General features: G+C 55.4%; 1 protein-coding gene across 1 annotated transcript in view; it reads right to left on the bottom strand.

Moving 5' to 3' along the window:
- Positions 1–14,442, bottom strand: part of TMEM181 (transmembrane protein 181) — a 37,538-nt gene extending 23,096 nt beyond the window's left edge. The window contains exon 1 of the mRNA XM_081093685.1: positions 14,303–14,442. Within this exon, the coding sequence (XP_080949811.1) occupies positions 14,303–14,433 (131 nt within the window). The 5' untranslated portion in view covers positions 14,434–14,442. The remainder of the gene's footprint in view (positions 1–14,302) is intronic.
- Between the last annotated feature and the right edge of the window lie 6,198 nt (positions 14,443–20,640).

The raw sequence follows: 20,640 nt of genomic DNA, 5'->3' as shown, positions 1-20,640 counted from the left end.
CTGCCGGCACCGCCACCCGCTGACAGGCAGGAACCCTGGCCAGGCACTCTCACTCTGGGAGGGCTGGGTGTCCTGGGCCAGGGACAGCACCACAGCACAATTCCACGTGACAATGCCCCCGGCCATGGTTCTCCTCCCCACGCTTGTCTGAACGCTTTGAAGCAGCAGGACTGATACCTCAAGGACACTGCCTACTCCAGACAAGTGACAGGTCCACACCGTGATTCCAACTTTTCATCTCAGGGCATCAAGGCCTTTGAAGCACAGCGAGACTCGGCCCTCCTCCCTCCTCCGGCCTGGCCTTGCCACCTTCCACGGGTCTCTGCTTCCACCCTTAGCACCCACACTCTGCTCTCTGCCCAGCCACGCCAGGGACAGCCGGAGGTGTTCGTTCTCAGTTCAAAACTGTCCAGTGACTTCCCGGCCACCCAGAGTGACAGCCAAGCCTTTCGTGGACCTGACATGTCTGTTACATGTTTACGGGTGTTTATTCCTTTGGACAAGACCTCCCACAACCATGCCACTTCCTTCTAAAGAAGGAACAGGAGCCACAGAGAGGACGGTGTTTTCTTTGGGGCAGGACAGAAGCACCACCTGCTGTTTGTCCAGGGCCACTCTCTGCCCCTCCCTCCACCCGGTCCCCTGCCAGTGAGACCAGCCTCCCATCACAGAGGCTGAAAGTGCCAGACTCCCGCCTCCCCAGCCTTCATCCCCTCCAGGGCTCAGACCCTGCAGGAAATCGACCAGGCGCTGCAAGAAAAGGCTCCCCTCCCAGTGCAGAGCTGGAGGGCACAGAAGCCTCCTCGCCTCCTGGACCTGACTGTGTACTTGTGTACTGGGCGCTGCCGGAGTGGCTGCAGCCACACTGCATGCAGGGGAGTGGAGAGCCCAGAGGCAGAAACCACCCAGTCAACCCCAGAGGTGCCCGGCCCAATTCCTGGATACCCCTGTCGTGTAAGCCACTTTTCATGACATATCCTATTAGCATCAAATGCTTCCTATTGATACACACACCCAGACAATAAAACAAAACTAAAATGAAACTCAAGCTACTAAGTCACACAGGCATAGGAACCCCCTGGTTGAAGGCCCCTGGAGCTGCCCTTCTGGAACGTGAGGCAGGCACCAACCACCCGTCACCACCCCTCCCTCCAGCCCGCACCCACCCACCCTTCCCAGCCCAGCCGAGGTCCCACCTCCCACCACTGGGAGAGCAAATGGCTCCTGGGCTGCAGGAAGGGGCACCCACCCGTGGCTAGATTCCATCTTGGGTGACAACTGTTCACACGCTTTCACGCCTCTCCAACGGGGAGCTCCCTGTGGCTCTTGGGGCCCAAAACTGTGCCTTATGAACGGCAGGCATTCAATGCCCTCTTCCCTGGTTTTACTCTGCTCTCCTACGTTCTATTATTTTCCCTGCTATGATCGATTATCAACCACTGAACTGCAAAGTTTAACTTTTTTCTCCCAATGTTGTCTTTTAATGTTTTGAGGGCTCTGGCCTTTGCCCTCTGTGCCGGTGGTCTGGCCACTACAGCTCCAAGCACGTGCCTTCCCCAGCAAGCAGCCCTCCAGGCCACATACCCTGCCACACGTGCCCCCTCCCTCTCCTGCAGCCGGACAGCCAGGGCCCAGGAGGATGGCTGAGTGCCCCAGAGCCAACATTAGTGTTCCCTCTAAGCACTTCTCCCTCCCACGCGAGCCCTTAAGCGTTCATCAAACAGCACTAAGAAGTGGGCAGGCGAGCACGCCGTGAGCCTCCGCATGGGCCTGCAGCAGAATGACCACAAATGGAGAGAGCTTGGGTGAGCAGAGGATGCGAGAAAACACCTCCAGGTTGGTCCTTGGGCTCTGTGGGGAGACAGGAGGGCACACCAGCACCCAAGCCCTGCCTTTCACAAACGCCAGGGGACAACCGGCACGCAGCAGGGCCAGGAGGCCGGCGTTTTCTAGTTACTCATTTTATCCTGTCTTACGGAGCTCCCACTTAAGAATTAAACATTAGAATCTGGGCAGTGGAAAGGGGCTTTCATTCTCGGTCCCCTCCCATTTTATTTCTTCTTGTACTCTGTGTACAAATAATTTCTTCTGTGGCCCAAAGCGCTGGCTGGGGCCTGGGTAATCCCGGGCCTCAGCGTCCTTTTCTACAATCAGAGACAAACAACACCCAGGGGGCTGCTGGGGGCATGAGTGAAATAATGAGGCGCTCAGAACAGTGGAGGGAGCATAGAATTCAATCATGTTAGAAGTAGTAGTAGCTGTGCTTCCCCCCCACACACATACTTTTTCTTTTTTTCATCCTACCAGTATCCCTGAGACCCGGTCTAAAACCAACGGAAGGAAAGGGCAGGAGCAGCTGGCATCCCCTAGGCACCTCCTGGGTACCAGGCAGGCGCTCCCGTGAAGCAGGTCTGATGAGCCCATTTTTACAGACAGGGACACAGAGGCTCGGGAGCGGTCGCCTGCCGAGGACCCAGGCAGCATGCGGTGGAGGTGGGGTTTGAACCCACACGGTCAGGCGCAGAAAGGTGGCCCACAACTCCCTCACACTCACTCCCTGCCCTCCTCGCCAGTCTTTCCTTTTCAAACCTGCCATTTACTGGGTTTCGAGAAGAAACTCTGAGGGGAGGAACAGAACAAGAACTCTGACATTTCAATCAACCAACTTGAATATATTACAAATAATTTCTCTTTAGCTACTCAGAAAGGCCATTATGCAAGTAGCCAAGGCCCAGCAACCTCAAAATGTATTTGAATGAGCAAACCATGAATTCACGTGTATGCCTCCCAGGCTGCAAACCCAGTGTCTCTCGCCCAGGAGCGTGCTGGTTAGGCCACCAATACCCTTGTCAGGGCAAACAGATCAAGGAAGCAGGCCGCACACTGGTCAACGCAGGGCCCCGGGCGGTGCAGCCCAGTGGTTAACAACTGGGATCTGGAGGCCAACTGCCTGGGCTGGAGGGCCTGCACCACTGACCAGCAGCGTAACCTGGGGCACTCCCTTCGTTCTCTGGCTCCCAGATTGTAAAAGGGAGGACGCTAAGGGAGCCCGTCGCCTAGGGTTGCTGTGGCAAATAAACGAGTTACAACATGAAAGCCCTCGCTCAGTCACTGCCACTGTTAACTGAGCGGCAACAGAGGATAATATGTCAGGGGTGGGCTCTGGAGCTGATACCCGGGCTTCAGGCTCAGCCCTGCCCCTTACTAGCTGTGAACTTGACTCCCTGACTTCTCTGCACCTCAGTTCCCTCATCTGTCAAATGGGGATAAGAAAAGCTTCCTCATGTGGAGGGTGGCTGTGAGGACTGCATGAAGTGATGTACACACGTGCTCACCACAGCACCTGGTACAAGTGAACACTGTTCTCTCTCATTAGTTCTAGAGATCACTGTGGTTCAGAAAAAACAAACCTATTCTAAGAGACACAATCCCAAATAACTCTATGGTTGCAGGGCCAGGATACGGACCCAGGCCCGGTGTTCCCCCCGCACCGGGCCACGGAGGAAGCCGGGGACACAGAAACCACAGCGGGGCTCCGCTGTGCCACCCACCCCTTCGCTGCTGCCAGAAGGGAGTCTAATTGATACACTTCACACTTAAATGCCCCAGGATGACAGAGACATGTAAAGTGCACTCTTTAAAAATGGGTGGTAAATACCAAGCGAGACCCACACAAAGCACCTACCTTATTTAAGTCTGCAGAGAAGTGCTACAGTAAGAGCAAAGCAACCAATGGGACCTGAGAAATCTCAGCTACACGCAGTCAGCAACCCAACAGGAAGTTCCGAGAGCTAACAGCTGAGTGGGACTCGCCCGCCGCCCTCTCCTCCGGGCATCTCACTTCCCAGGCACTGTCAGATAAGGAATGGAGTGTGCAGGAAGCGTGAGTGTAAATCTTTAAGAACTGGAAACTTTTTATTCTGACTGGTCCTTTTAAAAAGAGTAGGCTGGGCCGCATGTGAGCAGGGAGGTTCTGGGGCCGGGACCTGCATGTCACCGACCCCGCACAGCTCCCCCTCCATCCTCCCTCACCCCATTCTTTCTCCAGCTTCTTTTCCTGTTCCTGTCGCTTGTCACCCTTCTCAGCACTGGGCTCTCAGTAGTCACATCTGCCAACAAGAGCACTTTGACTCCACCAGGCACCTAAGTCCCGCACACCCTTCGGATTTCCAGGCCTGTTTTCACCTAGGATTTCTATTTGCTGCCAAACACTTTCTCTGATTCCCAGGTCCGTGCCATCCTGAATGCTGGACGGTGGTGGCTAGCTGACCGCCAGATAACACATCCACCTCCCAGCCCCTTGCTCAGCGGAGCCTGACACACGGCTCCCGGGAGCATCCGTGCTGCCTACGGCTCCACGCACAGCGGAAGGACTGCCGCCAAGTTGGGTAACAGACGGCTGGGGTCCAGCAGGAGCCCTGGACTGGGTCTTGGTAACGCCTACACCACGTCAAGCCCTCGGCCTCTCTGTCCTATGAAAGGTTTACCACCAGCACACGCCACGCGGGGCTGCTGTGCGGACCCCAGGAGAGAGATTCGCAGGGGACAGAACCGCCAATGGCATGCGGTGGTCACTCTGCCACAGGGCCACAACTCTGCACAACACCAGAAGGCACCCTTCCCCCAGCATTTCACGGGGTGCCAGTCACAGACCCCACAAATGAACGGGCCCCCCGGGGGCACAGAGGCAGTAAGGCTGACACCCTCCACCCCCACCTGGGCCTACAGAGCGGGGAGGCTGGATGCTGGCCGGGCCTCCCACGCTGCGCTCAGAGCAGACTGTCCCCATCACACCCGTTTGCACCTGGGCAGGTGCCTGGATCTCATTGCCCTATGTCCGCGGTCAGAGACTAGCAGGAGCACCGGGGACACGGAGCAGCAAAGCCCTGTCTGAAGGCCGCCCTGGATCGTGGGACCCGCCCTCGGACCCCGGGCGGGCGGTCCTTCTCCCCGACTTTCTGCAGCCCGGGCGCTCCGCTTCCCCTTCTCTGGACGCCCCGAGGGCACCCGGTGACAGCTGCGTCAGGAGCAGCCTGGGGTGGCGTCCCTGGGGCCCGGGACGGGTCTTCCTCATTCAAAGTCCGTAGCTTCACTGAGCGACGAGGCCCAAAGTCAACAGGCTGCTCGCCGGGCCGGGCATCCCGCGACCGGGAGAGGCTGGCGGGCTGCCACGCGCCAGCATCGCCAGACGCCTCGCAAGCACCTCGCTCCCCGCGCGGGGCCGCCGACGCGAGGGCCCCCGGAGCCGGCCAGCGCTCGGGCACCCACCCGGCTGCCTGGGCAGGTCGGGCCCGGGGCCCCTGGGCGAGCAGGGCCGGGGCATCCCAGGGCCTCCTGGGCGCGCTCGCCGAGGCCGCTCCGGACCCGGACCCCGTCTCCACGGCTCACCCAGCCCGGCGGTGGAGCCCCAAGCCGAGCCCCCCTCGAAGCCCGGCGGCGCCCCTTCCCGCGTCCCCGCGCTCGGTGTGGGCGGAGGGCCCCGCGGCAGGGCTCCCGGGAGCGGGACGCTGGAACCCCAACTCCGGGCGCCGGGCACCCAGCCCCGCCGCCCATCCTCCGTCCTCCGGGGCCCGCACTCACGGTTCCATCGCGGCCGGCGCCCCGGGTCCGCGCCCGCCCCGCGCCGCTCAGCAGCCGCGGCAGCCACAGGCGCAGCCCGAACGACAGCGGCCGGAGCTGCGGCTCCCGGACTCGTCAGAGCAAGACGCGCGGCGGGTCACGTGCGCGGAAGCGGCCGCAGCGGCGGTGGGAGGGGCCCGGGGCGGGGAATAGGGCGGGGCCAGAGGCGCGGCAGGCGTGAGGGGCGGGGCCGGGAGGTGATGGGCGGGGCCTTGGCGGTGAGGGGGCGGGGCCTGGAGGCTGAGGGCCGAGCTCGGGGGTGGGTCTCCCTCCTCCGCGCCTCCAGAGCCCAGAGGCGGGGCCAGGGCTCCCGCAGGAAGGAACCAATGAACGAGTGATGCATGAATGAATGAGTGACTTGACCCTTCCTCCGGGTCCTTAGCGGAGGGCGCCACACGATAATTCATCCGCACCCCTGCTGCCAGGCCATCTCAACCGGGCATCGAATGGAATCTGAAAGACACTGTGGTGTCTGCATTTTTCTGGGGAGAGAATCCACAACTTTCCGTATTCCCGAAGAGGGTTGTGACCTCGAGGAGATGAAAGGCGGGGGTGACCTCTGACACCGTGAGTGATGAAGGAGCGCTTTCCCGCTCTCCTGGTGCCTCTGCAAACCCTTTCCTAACAGCTGCCCGGCATGCAGCTTTCCGTCCCCAGTACCAGCGCCCACAATGTCGCTATGGGGACCATCCCTGTGGCAGCGCTTCGCACGCTCGGGGGCGAAGACATCAGCTGACCAAGAGCACTTTCTTGGTTCGGGATCTGGGCCCACAGTTCTGCATTTGTAATCAGAACAGTCGAGAGCCACGGACTGGATACTTCCAAGATTTTCCTTTGCAGCATCGGTCAAAATGTCCCCTGTCTCCACGGTCCTGAGGGTTTAAAGTCAAACCAAAGGAAAACAAAAGTCTCAAACTTCCTTCCTAATGTATCCGCATTCACGCTCTAAGCTGTTAAGCTTGGAAGGTGGGAAGAGATCAACAGGACTAGGATACAGTTCCTGCCCTCCCTCAGCAAACTCACGGGCAAAGTAAGTTACCGCAAGCACAGGTCACTCCGGCGGCACCAAGGAAGGGCCCCTGACCCACCTGGGACTTGGGTGGACAGGACAAGGTAAGCAGAAGGCACGATGTTTGGGCTGACCTCAGGGGGAAGGGGCGGGGCAGGGAAAGCAGCAGCCTGAACATGGAGTACATCATTATGACAAGAAATCCCATCAGCACTCTGAATCATAAACCTCAACGCTCACAGGAGCCGTAACAAAAGCTTATTTCTCAGGTTCTTTCCATAGGCACTGGAGAGAAAAGGCCGCAAGACTGGGGAACGTAAGCACCAGTGCGGGGACAGTCAGGCAATGAGATGCGGGTCAGGTGGGTACCACGAACCAGAGAGTGAGCCTCGTCTAGAGGGCGGCTGCCACTCAGCACTTTGAAAGAGCCTGACTTCAAATAGGACTTTTCATGCGATACCTTATGATTCTCAAATGTTAGAAACGAATTCAAAAACTATTTAGACTCTGAGAGGACGAAACCAAACGCAGAGGCCGCCAGCTTCCCCCTCCCGCGTGAAGCAGCCTTATCTGGTGCAGAAACGCCTGCTCCAGGGACTGCGCCCGCTGCGGGGCCGCTGCTGGGAATCCCCACAGACCCTCAGACCCTCGCTGTTTCCATTCGACTCCAGGTTCTAGAAAGAGTTGACATCTTTGAGGGCCAAACTGCCTCCGGGTAAGTCTCCTAGCTGCTGCTCTCCTGCGCTGCTCTCCAGCATCACTCAGAGCACGCTATTTCTCTTTTATTTTTTCATCCAGCATTAACTGTGATGGAGAGGAAAACGGACCGGTGCTGTGACCATGTACAGGAAGAAGGGAGAGGGACCCAACATATGCTGGGGCTCCAAGGAAGTTTGATTCATCAACCATGCCTCGCATGAGGTCCCTCCCCTCCGCTCCAGGCTTCCCCACCCTGAGCTTGCTTCTGTCTGTCTGGCAAGCTTCCTCTTTAAGCTCAGAATGGAACACATTTCACATGCGGTCCGGATCAGCCCTGAGAAGGAGTTCACATTTCGGCAGCTTCCCCCCATTTGGCCCCTACTCCATTCTCAAGGCGCCTCCTCAACTCTCTGCTCAGGGTCACGCTGTCCAGGGAGAATAACCAACAATTACCGAGCACCCGAAAAGCCTAAGGTCTGAGCCAATGAATCACCTTAACAACTTGATGAGTTATCAGTGGCTTTGATCCCCATTTAATAGATGAGAAACAGTGTGGACTTGAATTTAAATTTTAGTATTCTATGTTCTGGACCATAAAGCTTATTGAGAAATGTCCCTGAATCCGACCTGGCTTTAAGACACTGTCCCAAGGCCAAGACAAAGAACAGGAATTCTCCGAAGTCATGGAATGACCTGGAGCAGGCCCTGATGCCCTAACTATGGGTTCCTAGGGTGACATAGCTGCAACTCCACCTCCGGCCTTGGGGGGCAGGGGGGTTATGGTCACCATCTCCTTTTGACCTGGAAGTTGCCGGACAGGTAACAAGAGCTGCTATGTCTGGTTCATACGGTACAACCTTTCTCAATTCACCCACCAGTACCGCGAGGAGGGAAGAGTTACCTGTCATACGTGTAACCCATCTGACAGGTGTGGGAGGCAATAAACAACAGTGTTCCCAACTACTGTGGGGGATATTTAATGCTGTGAGTCACAGTGCTATGGCTTCAGCAAGTCCAAACAGGAAGAGACTCTACTGGAGAAGCTTCGCAAGCATGTAGAGGACAAGGCGGAAGGAGAACATGAGAGAAGGGCGTCACTGGCCCTGCAGGAACAGGGCAGCCCAGCGCCGGTCAGCCCCTCCGGCCCGCACAGTGCGCGGGTCTGAAAGGGGTCACTGGGCTTGACGTGTAGAGGCCGCCAGTGATGTGGGCAAGAGCAGCTCCAGGACCCGGGTGGTGAGGTCCAGGGTTCCGAGCTGAATAAGAAGAGATGGGACCCCCAGTGTTGCACAACAGTGGGTGGCACTTGGACCGGTTGCCTAGAGGGGGAAGTCCCTCTCCGCAGGAGACCCTCCCGACGGGGTGGTCAGGGCCACCACCCAGAAGGGGAAGAGGGACGGAACTCCCACAGGAGAGGGGAGTGGGAGAGCGGGCCTCCGTGGCCAGTCACTCAGCAGCAAGGTGGGAAGACTAGATGGCAGAGCTCCCAAGGGCAGCAGCAGGTCGGGGTCCGCGACAGCCACGGGCTTTGTTGCGGCGATGGCAGCAGAAGTTGGGTGCTGGTTCAGAGGTACGTAAACTCGAAATGGCTAGAACATGCATCCTGCGGCTGCGTTTACAGCAACGGGTGTGTGAGAATTTGAGTCAGTCACCGGTGGGAGTGAGTGGGGCAACGTGAAATAAGTGGAGAAACAAGTAAGGTGGAGCCAATATGCAGGTGGGGCCCAGCGCTACCCCATTTACAGGGCAGCAGGGTGGGGGGCCAGACCACAGGCATTGAAGAATTTAGTGTGGTGGCTCCTGGAGGCTGGGCTGAGGGAACTTTGCAAACAAATGGGAGGAGTCAGAGTTGAGATGAGGACAAGTGGGGACAATTGTGGGGGAAGATCCTAGAGAGAGAAGAGAGGGTCAGGAGTAGGGGTGCTTCCTGGGGAGGTGGGCAGGGATAGCGCAAAGACAGGGATGGATGTGTCTTGGGGAGCTGACTGTGCTGGCCCCTCACTCTGGTGTTTGCTCAGGCCCTCGGACCCTGGCCCGCCCCACGGCCTGTATCTTGCTGCAAATGGAGAACAACAGCCCCAGTCCTCGCAGGCCAGGGCGTGGCTAACACTAAGCTAAGATCCGAGTATTCAAGTTGAATGAAATTCTTGGTCTACATGATGGGGATAGAGAAGCTGGTTCTAAAACCACAGTCTCGTCAGGGACACTTATCACTCTTCCCACCAAAACAGAAATGAGGACACAGAGAGACGTCAGGACTCCAGCTACAGTGGGTTGTCTCCAAGACCTTGAGGACAAGGAGGCAAGTTCGTCCGCTGAAACATGAACAGCCCATCAGCACGGTGGGTCAGGGTGGAAATATGCAGGCTGCCATCACCTGGAAAGTGGTTCTCTGACCTTAACCCTGACTGTAACCCGAGCAGGTGTGTTCACCCAAAACGGGAGGTTGGGCAGCCGGGAAGCGCGGAAACGGGAGAATCAGCCGAGGTGGTCACTGACCGTGGCCACTGCGCTGTGTGGGGGACAGGGCCCTTGGCTCATGACTTCCCATATTCCTGTCCGCGGAGGAGTGGGTGCACCAGGCTCCCTCCGTCTGATGCTCTAAACAGTCCTCACCCCTCCTGGGTTCTCCAAGACCCAGCCCGGGCTAATGAAATCATAATCCTCCAGGGCAGGGCCTGGGCATTTGTGTTGTAAAAGCTCCCCAGGTGACTCTGATGCACGGCCAGCATTAAGAACCCGTCTCGCCAGTTGCCCTGCCTGATGCGGTGCCACTGGAACCGGGTTCGCATGGGCCTGCACCAGCCAATTGAGCAAACACTGTGAAGCCGTCACTGAAAACAGCTGTTCCTGGACGTGCGGTCTAGGATAGGCCGGTGAGACTGAGGGCCAGACCCCGGGGCGATGAATTCACCCAGGGGACGAAATGTTGCTTCCAGAAGCCTCTTGGGTGAGGACACCCTGGGCATCACGCCATTGGCCAAGAAAAAGCAAGCCCATCTCCGCTGCTCATGTATTTTCCGAGGTAATCACACGAGAAACCACGTACGGGTCAGCAAATGGCCAACCACAAATTCGTCGAGAACTGACCTCTAGGGGAATGAATGCATTTACTGTCCCTCTCCTTTGTTTAACCCTCTACCGTTTGTGACATAGACACAGCCAATTGCCCACCCTGCATCCATTACCCACGGCTAGTTCCTAGCAGAACCCCCATCTGGTTCAGCCCTCTGCTCCTCCTCCTTTGGTGGGACTGGCTCTACCCTCAGCTCCTGGGCCCCTGGTTTGTGGAAGTCTGATTCCACCCCCTTGCCAGTATGTGCTCAAGAGGGGGCAAGGGCCCGATGTCATCAGTGAGACACAGGAGCTGGTTTTCTTTTCAGCTTCCTATTGAAGCATAATAAACATACCGAAAAGTGCACACATCATGCGCACAACCTGGTAAATGCTCACCATTAAATGTACCCGTATAACCGGCACCCAGATTAAGAAGCAGAACATTACCAGCCCCCAGAAGACCCTCTCCTGCTCCCTCCCATCCACTGTCCCCCCAGAGTAACCCTACCCTGACTTCTAACAGTGGAGACATTTTGCCTGCTCTATACGTTTTTATTTTAGTGGAATCGAAGTGGAGGTACTCCCCATGTCTGGCTTCTTTTGCTCACAGGATGTCTGTGAGGCTCATCTTCGTTGCTGTATGTTGTTTTAAGTTGTTTACTTTTATTGCTGTACTGGAGGCCCATTGCAGGAAGGGCTTCCTGCGGCCAGAGCTCCCGTCTCTGCTGCCTCGGCTCTGCTCCCGTCTCTGCTGCCTCGGCCCCGTTCCCTTCTCCCCTTCTGCGCTGCTTCGCTCCCTTCTGCAGCGCTTGGCTTCCTTCTATGCTGTCTGCAGTCTTCGCTCAGTGCCTGTGTATGCAAATTAACGCCATCTTTGTTGGGTTAATTTGCATATCACTCTAATTGGCTGGTGGGCACGGCGGCGGGATGGTCAATTTGCATGGTTCTCTTTTATTAGTGTAGATAATATTCCACTATGGAACAAGCCACCTTTACCCATTCTACTGCTGAGTGTTTGGCTGGTTTTAGTTCAGGAATATGACAAATCGTGGTGCTATGAACATTTCAGTACCTTTCTTTTTTTTTTTAAAAGAAATTATTTTTACTGATTTCAGAGAGGAAGGGAGAGGGAGAAAGAGATAGAAAATCAATAATGAGTACCACTGATCCACTGCCTCCTGCACACCCCCTTCTGGGGATCAAGCCCGCAACCTGCGTATGTGCCCTTGACCAGAATCGAACCTGGGACCCTTCAGTCTGCAGGTCGATGCTCTATCTATCCTCTGAGCCAAACCAGCAAGGACTGGAAGCATTTCCAGTGTTATCTCCATAAAGCACTTGAGCTTCATAACATCTTTGCTTCATTTTTCCAATGTGGAAATTGATCACCAGTGAACTTCAATATTTTCCCAAGGCAAAGGGCAGAGTTGGGACTGGAAGCCAGGGTTCCATATGCCCAGCCCATGCCTTTCCACCTGTCCCTAGCAGGCAGTACAACTGTCGTCTCTCATTTGGTGAAAATGACTGTGAGCCCTCTGACCACATAGCTACCGGTTTTCAGTGATGCCAGATGATGCAGCTAATACGCAAAGAGCCATGGCAGCTAACAGAGCATTAGCAGCTGTCTCCTGGCTTCGCCCTGTTATGAGGAAACTTGGCGACACGAGGCTAGTCCCTGGCTCTCCAGGGAGAAAAGGGCCGGTGCATGTTAATCATAAATCGCTAATGGGAAAGTGAAGATGCTGAGAAGAGTAGGAGCAAAAATTATAGTAGCAAGCTCGCCTTCCAGCCAGCCAGATGCAGGAGCTGTAACTATCAGCTTCTCAACTTAGATGCCCAAGAGTGCTTCTCTGAGCTCTGTGAGGGCGCAGCCCACTGACTGATAGAAACGCACAGTGGAGCCGTGGAAGACAGTTCAGTGACCCCAAACGTCTTCCCACTACAAAACAGCCTCTGATTCGGCCTAACCGCGCTGCCGGCACCCACACTGCAGAGCACTCTGCAGCGAGCATTCCCATGGCCGAGGGCAGCATCCTCGGTGCCCCTCCCGCCCACGGCGGATTTGTCTTCAGGAGCCAACGTAAATGAGCTGCTCCTGGAGCAAAGATTCCCCTGCCTGCTGTAGGACAGGCAGCCAAACGGCCAGGGTCACTTCCTCCACCTCAAACCCTTCACTGGCTCCCACTGGAGCTCCATCACACCATCAGTCTGTCCTTCCAGGCCTTTTAGGACCTGGGCCTGTCCATTTCCAACCCTGAGTCCCAACACGCTGGTCTGCAGTCTGTCCTGTCACCACTCCATGTTTTTATGGTCTCAGGGGTTTACACTTGTCCGCTCTTCTCCTTTCCTCTCCCAGCTCACTGTCTAGTGAGCAACTCATTCTTCAGTTCCCAGTCAATGTCACCTTCTCAAAGAGCCTTCCTGGCCCCTTCTCTGAGGTAGCACCCATCACGCTAGATCATGGCACATGGTTCATTCTCTTCCCAGCACTCATAGCCATAGGTCACCACTTGCTTATTACCCATACGCCCCAGGACAGCAGGTACCCTGTCTGTCTCGCTCACCCCAACACCGAGAACCACAGCCGATGCTCAGTAACTATTAGTGGAATAAATGGCTGAGTGAATAAAGCACAGTCCAGTTGTGGGTTAACCAGTGATGTGGCTTTGTTCTCTCTTCTGCTACCTGCATGAAGACCATTTTGCTATTCACTAACTCCCAAGAAAATAAAATATAGGAAAAATAGAGCGGGAGTGGGGAGTGGGGGGAGGGAGAGATTCATGAACAGGAGATTGGAACGTATGGAAAATAAGATGTGAAACTCTGTGGGTTGTAGATTTTTTTTTATCCTGTCCCCCAGGACCTGCAATAGAAAGATTTTTGAGGCGCACCCCAAAGCTACACCACATGACATTTAAACCCCCCACAGATACACTGTTCAGTAATAGACTGTGGATGAGCCCTAGGAAGCCTCGGGCTTCTGGAAAGGTGTGACGGAACGGTGACACCTGTCCTCCGGGGGCCCGGCGCTGCACCCCCTCCCTCCATGCAGGACACTGGCCATCCCTAAGCATGCAGTGAGCAAGCCGTGGTTGGAAGCCTGGCTTTCAGGAACCTCTGGTCCAAGCTTCCCATTTTCCCGAGGAGGAAGCTTGAAGCGCCGTTAGCAGGCAGCCTTCTAGAGCCGCGGAGCCAGTTCGGGCAAACTCCATCCCGGCTCCAGGCTGCAGCCCCATAGGTCCTTTCCGCACCGGGCGCACCAGGGGCGGCCAGCCACTGGCAATGGCCACACTTTCCCTGCAGAACGGCACAGCGCAGGGAGGAAGGGGCGGGCCCTCGCCAGGGCCTGTGGGCCCCACAGCTCTCCCCTGGCTTCAGGAGAGGGATGCAGAGACGAGCACAGAGGAGCCCAAACCCACCGCCCCTGTGGGTGCTGACAGCGGCTCCCCACGGCCTCTTCGCCAGGCGCTGCTCAGCCCGAGGCAGCTGCCCCACCCAGGAGCCCCCAGCCTCAGAGACTCCCGCCGCAGCCCTGGGGCCTCGGACCTCACAGGAGAGGCAAGGCCCTCTCGGCTGGACACTGAAGGGGAGTGATCACGCCCCCAGACCAGGGCTGAGCAGGCGGCAGGGGGCAGAGGCGGGGAAGCATGACCGGAAGAGAAGGAGAGAGGGAGGAGCGCAGCCGGGACGCAGCCCCTGAGTCCCGTTCTCGGGATGCAAGAATTTGGGCTCAGGTTTCTAGGCGCCTCGCCCCTCCCCCGACCTACCCTAGGCTCCCAGAATGCGGGCGCCCGCAGCCAGCACCCAAGCACCTGCTGCCCCTGGAAGGGGCCGCCGGAGCTCAGCCAGTCCGGCAAGGGCGGTGGGGGAGGCCGAGGCCCTGGGCTGCGCCCCTCCCTGCAGGCCCACGCGCCCTACCTGTAGTAGCGGTCATCCTTGAACGGCGTGAGGTCCTCCTTCAGCTCCCAGTACGCCTCCTGCAGCCGCTTGCACAGGTGCTTGAGCTCGCTGCAGAGCGGAGGCTCGAAGGCCGGGTACTCGGCGTCCATGCCCGCTTCGCCCTCGGAGCCCAGCCCGGCGCCCCTCCTCCTGCCGCTCCGCCCTTGGTACCGCTTCCTTCGCCCCCTCTCTCTCCCCAGCGCCCGGATCCGGGGCTGCCAGCGCGCGGGGTGGGGCCGAGGAGGAGGAGGAGGAGGAGGAGGGGGAGGAGGAGGAGGAGGGGGAGGAGCAGGTGGCTGGGAGGTGGGAAGGGGGCGCGGAGGGAGGTGGGGCCGCGTGCTCAGGGAGCCGCCGAGGTGACTGGGTGTGGGGTGGGGTAAGGTCCCCAGAGGGGCCTAGGGAGGGGAGGGTGCCGCGCCCATCAGCCGCCGCCCAGGCAGTCGGAGAAGCGGGGCGGTGGGGGACTCCAACCCAAGATCATCTGCCGCCTGGGACGGAAATATGAAGGGCCACTCTCGCCGCTGCTCGTACTGGGAAAGAGGAGAAACTGGCGGTGAGAGCAGAGAGGAAAACGGGGCTGGAGGGCGGATGGAGAGCCCTTTCTTGCGGGAAAGGTCAAAGGCTGGAGCCGGCTCCCCAGTTCAGCACCACGGACAGCTGCCCCCTCTCCCCTCTTCTTGGGCTCCACTTGGCCTAATGCAAGAAACACTTAAAATCAAGCCCATTGTGGTTAGGCCATAATAAACATTACTGTTAACGATAAAAGAATGTTCCCAAATGAGATGTCTCTTCCACACGTTCGGTAGCCACCAAAACAACAACAAAATCTGGGCAAAGCTCAACCTCAGTGTGTAAAATAAACACATCAACACGTCCTTCATGGACGACTTACCCCGGAGATGATGTCATCTCCTTCTATGAATTTTTCCAATAATAAGCGGAGAAGCAGCTGTTCCAGGTGATGTTGGTGCATTTCCACCTCAATTCTGGAGAAGGTTTCATGCCGGCCTGATCTTGAATCCATTGCAGGGACCTTTTACAAATCCACATTTTGGGGGCCAACTTACACTATTGAATCTAAATTACATAACATGGGTCCCGGGAACCTGCATTTTTCAAAGGTCCCCAGGTGAGTCTAATGATCACTCACGTTTAGATAGTGTTAGGTTTCCCACATTTTCTGCTATCTTTACCTGTGGAATAATATCACTCACTCTTCCTTGCTCTTTATTTTTATGGTCATATTTTATTTATTTTATTTATATTTTTATTGATTTCAGAGAGGAAGAAAGAAATAGAAACATCAATGATTAGAGTCATTAATTGGCTACCTCCTGCACTCCCCATCCATGTACCCATCATCCTTCACCCAGCTTCAGTTATTAACATTTTGCCATTGTTGTTTCATCTATTCTACCCACCATTTTTGCTGTTGGGGTATTTTAAAGCAAATCCTAGATATAACATTCCACTCTAATACTTTAGTATGTTTCTCTAATAGTTAACGACTTAAAACATGCAAACAAAATATGTGGAGGCCACCAAGGTAGGTGCCTATAGGTGAAGACTTGCCCAATCTCAGGTCCTCCTTTGGGAAGCTGACTCCCTCTCCAGTTCAATCTTCTCCGGCAGAGCAGAGTCAAGGCGTGTGAAGCGGCTGCTGTGATCTCCTGCAGCCAATGGGTGCTCAGTGTTTGTGACAGCTACTCACCCAACTGGAGTCCTTAGGAATGGCTTCAGGAAGTCAAGCTTGCTCAGCAGTTAGCAACCCTGAAGGTAGGATACATCGGGCAAGGCCCCAAAGTCTTATCCTGTTCTTTTTTCTGCCATGCTGAGCACTTGGCCATTGGCAGTATTGGGAAACGGAAGTTACAGGGAGAAAGATTTGACACCAAACACGACCTCTACTCAAATCCAGGCATTCGGCCGCATTTTCTAATTCATAGTGGGATTTGGCTGAATGAGACACTGCCCGTGACGCGTGGTCCCGCACATGGTCTTCAATAAGCCCTGTTTATGATAGGGATTTTACATACACTGAGACCTCCATGTTCCGGGCATTTGGCACGCTCATGGAGTTTGCCGTGCAGATGGGACGTCCACTGTGACATGTTCGTCCTAGTGAATGTGTGAATACAATGAGGACATGTGCTCCGAAGGAGCGTCACAGGAAACTTGCTCCAGACTGGGGTGAGGGAAGGCTTGGCTGCGGACACGGTCTTGAAGAAGCTCTGAAGGATGAGTTAAAGGTGAAGCAGGGTGGGCAGGGAGATGAGCCTGGGCCAGGCCAGTGCGGTGAGAACCGTGTGGAGAGGGACTGGGTTCTGGAACACACAGCAGCGGCTGGAAGAGTAGGCAGGAGCCGGTAAGAGGTTTGGCCTTGGTATAATGATGAGGGTGACGATGCATTCTGAGCACTTTTGTAATCCTCAAAAGTCGCCTATTCAATGGCAGTATAGCATCCTCACTCTGCAGGTGGGGAACCAGACACAGGGCTGCTATATACTCTGGCCCCAGTCACCCAGCGAGTGAGGGACCCACATACCCACAGGCTGGAGTTGGAGGTGATGCCTCTCATTATCATGTTCAACCACCATTACAAGTTGTAAAGCTAAGGAATGATATAAAAACAGGGATTTTATTTTTAAAATAATCCTTCTGGTTGCTGAGGAGAGTGTGGACTGGGAAACAAGGGAGCAGGAAGAGCAGTCAGGAGGCCCCTGAGGAAGGAAGTCCAGGTGAGAGGTGATGAGGGCTTTACCAGGGTCAAGGCGGCGGAGGTGGAGATTAGTGGGAGGGATTGAGAGCTCTGGGAGGAGAAAGGGGCGGGGCTTGGTGGTGAATTGAGGCAGGGGTCAAGGCTGATTCCTGGTTACCCCGCACAACTGTGAGCCCTTCCTGGGCTCCAGAACTCTGGGCGTTGAGTGGAGAGGATGCGTGGACCTGGCAGAGAAGGGGCTCAGCAGAGTCTAGTACAGCGATGGTGAACCTATGACACGCGTGTCAGGGGTGACACACGAACTCATTTGTTTGGTTGATTTTTCTTCGTTAAATGGCATTTAAATATATAAAATAAACATCAAAAATATAAGTCTTTGTTTTAATATGGCTGCAAATATCAAAAAATTTCTATATGTGACACGGCACGAGAGTTAAGTTAGGGTTTTTCAAAATGCTGACACGCCGAGCTTGAAAGGTTCGCCGTCACTGGGCTAGTAGGTAGGGAACTAGCTGGGACCACTCCCTCCGCGAGGCAGGGCTGTGTCTATTTGTGCACATCCAGATTACTTGCTCTACAGGCACCTTAGTGATTGGCATATAGTAGACACTCCTTAAATATTTGCCAAATTAATGGGAAAACGACCTAACCTGTATCCTGAGCCCAGTAGCTGAGTGACTGAGTGAAGCACGCCCTACCTGGCCTGCACGCAGTCTGAGCCCGGCTGTGCTGTGTGCTGAAACACCCACACAGCAGCGATGTGCTGGTAACCACCGGCTCCTGGCAGCCTCTGGTTAACTGGGCTGTGCAGGAATCCTGCGAGCTGATTGTTAACCACAGTCACTATTAAACATTAAACTGCAACTTGCTGCAAATCTCCTCCCAACGCCTCATTCAGCAATATTATGCTGGGTGCTTGAAGCTGGCTCTGGCAGGAATATTCACATCGTGGAAATCAGCAAAAGCCCCAAATCGAGGGCGGATTTACCTTATGGTTTCAAGTCTAGACTCTGGACTTAAGCGACAGAGGCAATGTTAATAATGCACTTTAAACTGAAAGTGTACCATGTCTGTAGCCATGACATCATGAAGAGCACCAAAAAAGTGAGGAAAATTTCTTTTAGTATTTGAAAACTATTATCCACTGTAGCAACAAAATCACTCATGTCATTAGCATGCGGGTAGAGTTCTGCCGTTTCACTGAACATACATCTCTGCTGTCGCACTTCTGTCTCGCTCATAAACGTAAATGAAAACATCAACCAATGTTCATGTCAGCTGTGACCACAGGCTGGCTGCCGATACATGCGTTTGGCAAAAATCAACAAAAACATTCTGTGAGGCCCAATAGGCTATATGGAATCAGAAGGAAGGGTGCTGCATATTTATTATTTGTCATCGTGTCCTTTAATCTAACGCCTTTGTGTGCAGACTGATGCATTCCGGGTTTGTGGGTTTCTGGAGAGCTGGTTGGTAAACACTGACCAGCAGCCCCGTGTTCCACCCCTCGCTGCAAGTACTGTTCTCCTAAGGAGGGAGCGTGAGGTGCCCAAATCAGAGCGCGCTGAGGGGCGGTGCCAGGGCAGGACAGGCTGAGTCATGTTCGTGGGAGGCAGAGAAGTCGGAGTTCCGTGGAGCTGCCATGGAGCTCGGCTTGCAGGCTCGGCAGAGAATGAGATGCCCCGTGAATTTCTGACATGTGGGCTTTAACATTCCGGTGCTGTGAGCTCTCTCAAAGGTGTCTGCCAACAGCCTCCCTTCCCCAGGGGCCGCAATCCACCTCCTCCTCAGGGTGGTGTTATGCACAGGTGGGAGGAGAATTCTTATTTAAACCTTTCAAAAGCAGGCAACTTGGTAACTAATAGCACAGCCCTGTCAGGGGTGAGCACATTTCCCTGAACTAATCTCTGTCGGTGAAGAGGCATTGTTCCAACTCTGCCACAGGAACCCCAGCTTCCGGGCCTCCCCTCGAGCCTGCGGGGCGGTTCTGTGCTCCTTGGGGCAAACGAAGGCAATGGAGGGAAAAGGAGGCTTGCAGTAAAGTGTTACTCTGACTGGAACATGAGCTGCAGAGCCTTTCCTGGTGACCTGGCTCGCATCACTCCTAGTGGCTCCCATCACTCCTAGTGGCTCGCATCACTCCTAGTGGCTCGCATCACTCCTAGTGGCTCCCATCACTCCTAGTGGCTCGCATCACTCCTAGTGGCTCCCATCACTCCTAGTGGCTCCCATCACTCCTAGTGGCTCGCATCACTCCTAGTGGCTCCCATCACTCCTAGTGGCTCCCATCACTCCTAGTGGCTCGCATCACTCCTAGTGGCTCCCATCACTCCTAGTGGCTCCCATCACTCCTAGTGGCTCGCATCACTCCTAGTGGCTCGCATCACTCCTAGTGGCTCGCATCACTCCTAGTGGCTCCCATCACTCCTAGTGGCTCCCATCACTCCTAGTGGCTCGCATCACTCCTAGTGGCTCCCATCACTCCTAGTGGCTCCCATCACTCCTAGTGGCTCCCATCACTCCTAGTGGCTCCCGAGGTGTTTAGGTGTTTTTGCCCTTGTGGTTATTTCGGGACGTGCCCAGTCAGCACGCCCTTTCCCTGCTTGCAAGGTCAGACTAGAAACTGCGGTGAGATGCAGGTGTCTGGACAGCATTTGTTTCTTCTTGCGCATTTAAGGGTATAATTGTGCAATTGTCAGATATTCTTACTGATGTCAATTAATTCATTGTTCGTGGGGGTAGGCTGGTTTCATTCTTTTGATGACAGAATTCAGGAAAATTGGAAATTTGCTCGTTTTTTTTAAAAAATATATTTTATTGATTTTTTTACAGAGAGGAAGGGAGAGGGATAGTTAGAAACATCGATGAGAGAGAAACATCGATCAGCTGCCTCCTGCACACTCCCTACTGGGGATGTGCCCGCAGCCAAGGTACATGACCCTGATGGGAATCGAACCCGGGACCCTTGAGTTCGCAGGCCGACGCTCTATCCACTGAGCCACACTGGTGAGGGCAGAAATTTGCTTGTTTAAACTGAGAGACTGAATATACAAATGGACAGTTGCCAGACCACATATAAAAATTCCAAGCTACCACCTACTGTCAGCAGCCCAGGAGCCGGCCTAAGTCAGACTTACAGGAAGCCAGACTGCTACCTCTTCCAACAACCCAGGAAGTCAAACAAAAGCTTCGATAACAACTGGCCCCAAATGACCAGGATGTGATTACAAACTGACAGCTTCCCGAATTTTTGTCCCCCCTTGCAACTGAGAGCCAACGGAAGAAAGCCAAACAGACGCCCTAACTGACCACAGGGAGGCCCACCGCTGACCAGCTGCCTCCAGCTCCCAGCCCACAGCCCCTCAGGGCACATGGGCCGACCTCTCCCCCTCTAAGCGCTCCCTCTCCTGCCTGCCTTGGAGTCTCTGCCAAACACACGTGATGGCGGCTGACCCTCTTGCGGCAGCAGGTTCTGGGCAAGTAGCCTTTGCTTGTCCTTGTTTGGTTGGTCTTTGTTTGTTGCCACAACCGTGAAGCAGAAAGGCACCCCGAGGGCATCTTGAGGCCAGCCTGGCCCCGGGCTGTCTCCCTGGAAGGA

This window comes from Myotis nattereri, assembly GCF_964212035.1.
Source record: "Myotis nattereri genome assembly, chromosome: 6".
Lineage (NCBI taxonomy): Eukaryota > Metazoa > Chordata > Mammalia > Chiroptera > Vespertilionidae > Myotis > Myotis nattereri.
The sequence above is the reverse complement of the archived record's forward strand: the minus strand, read 5'-3'. Positions and strand labels throughout refer to the sequence as shown.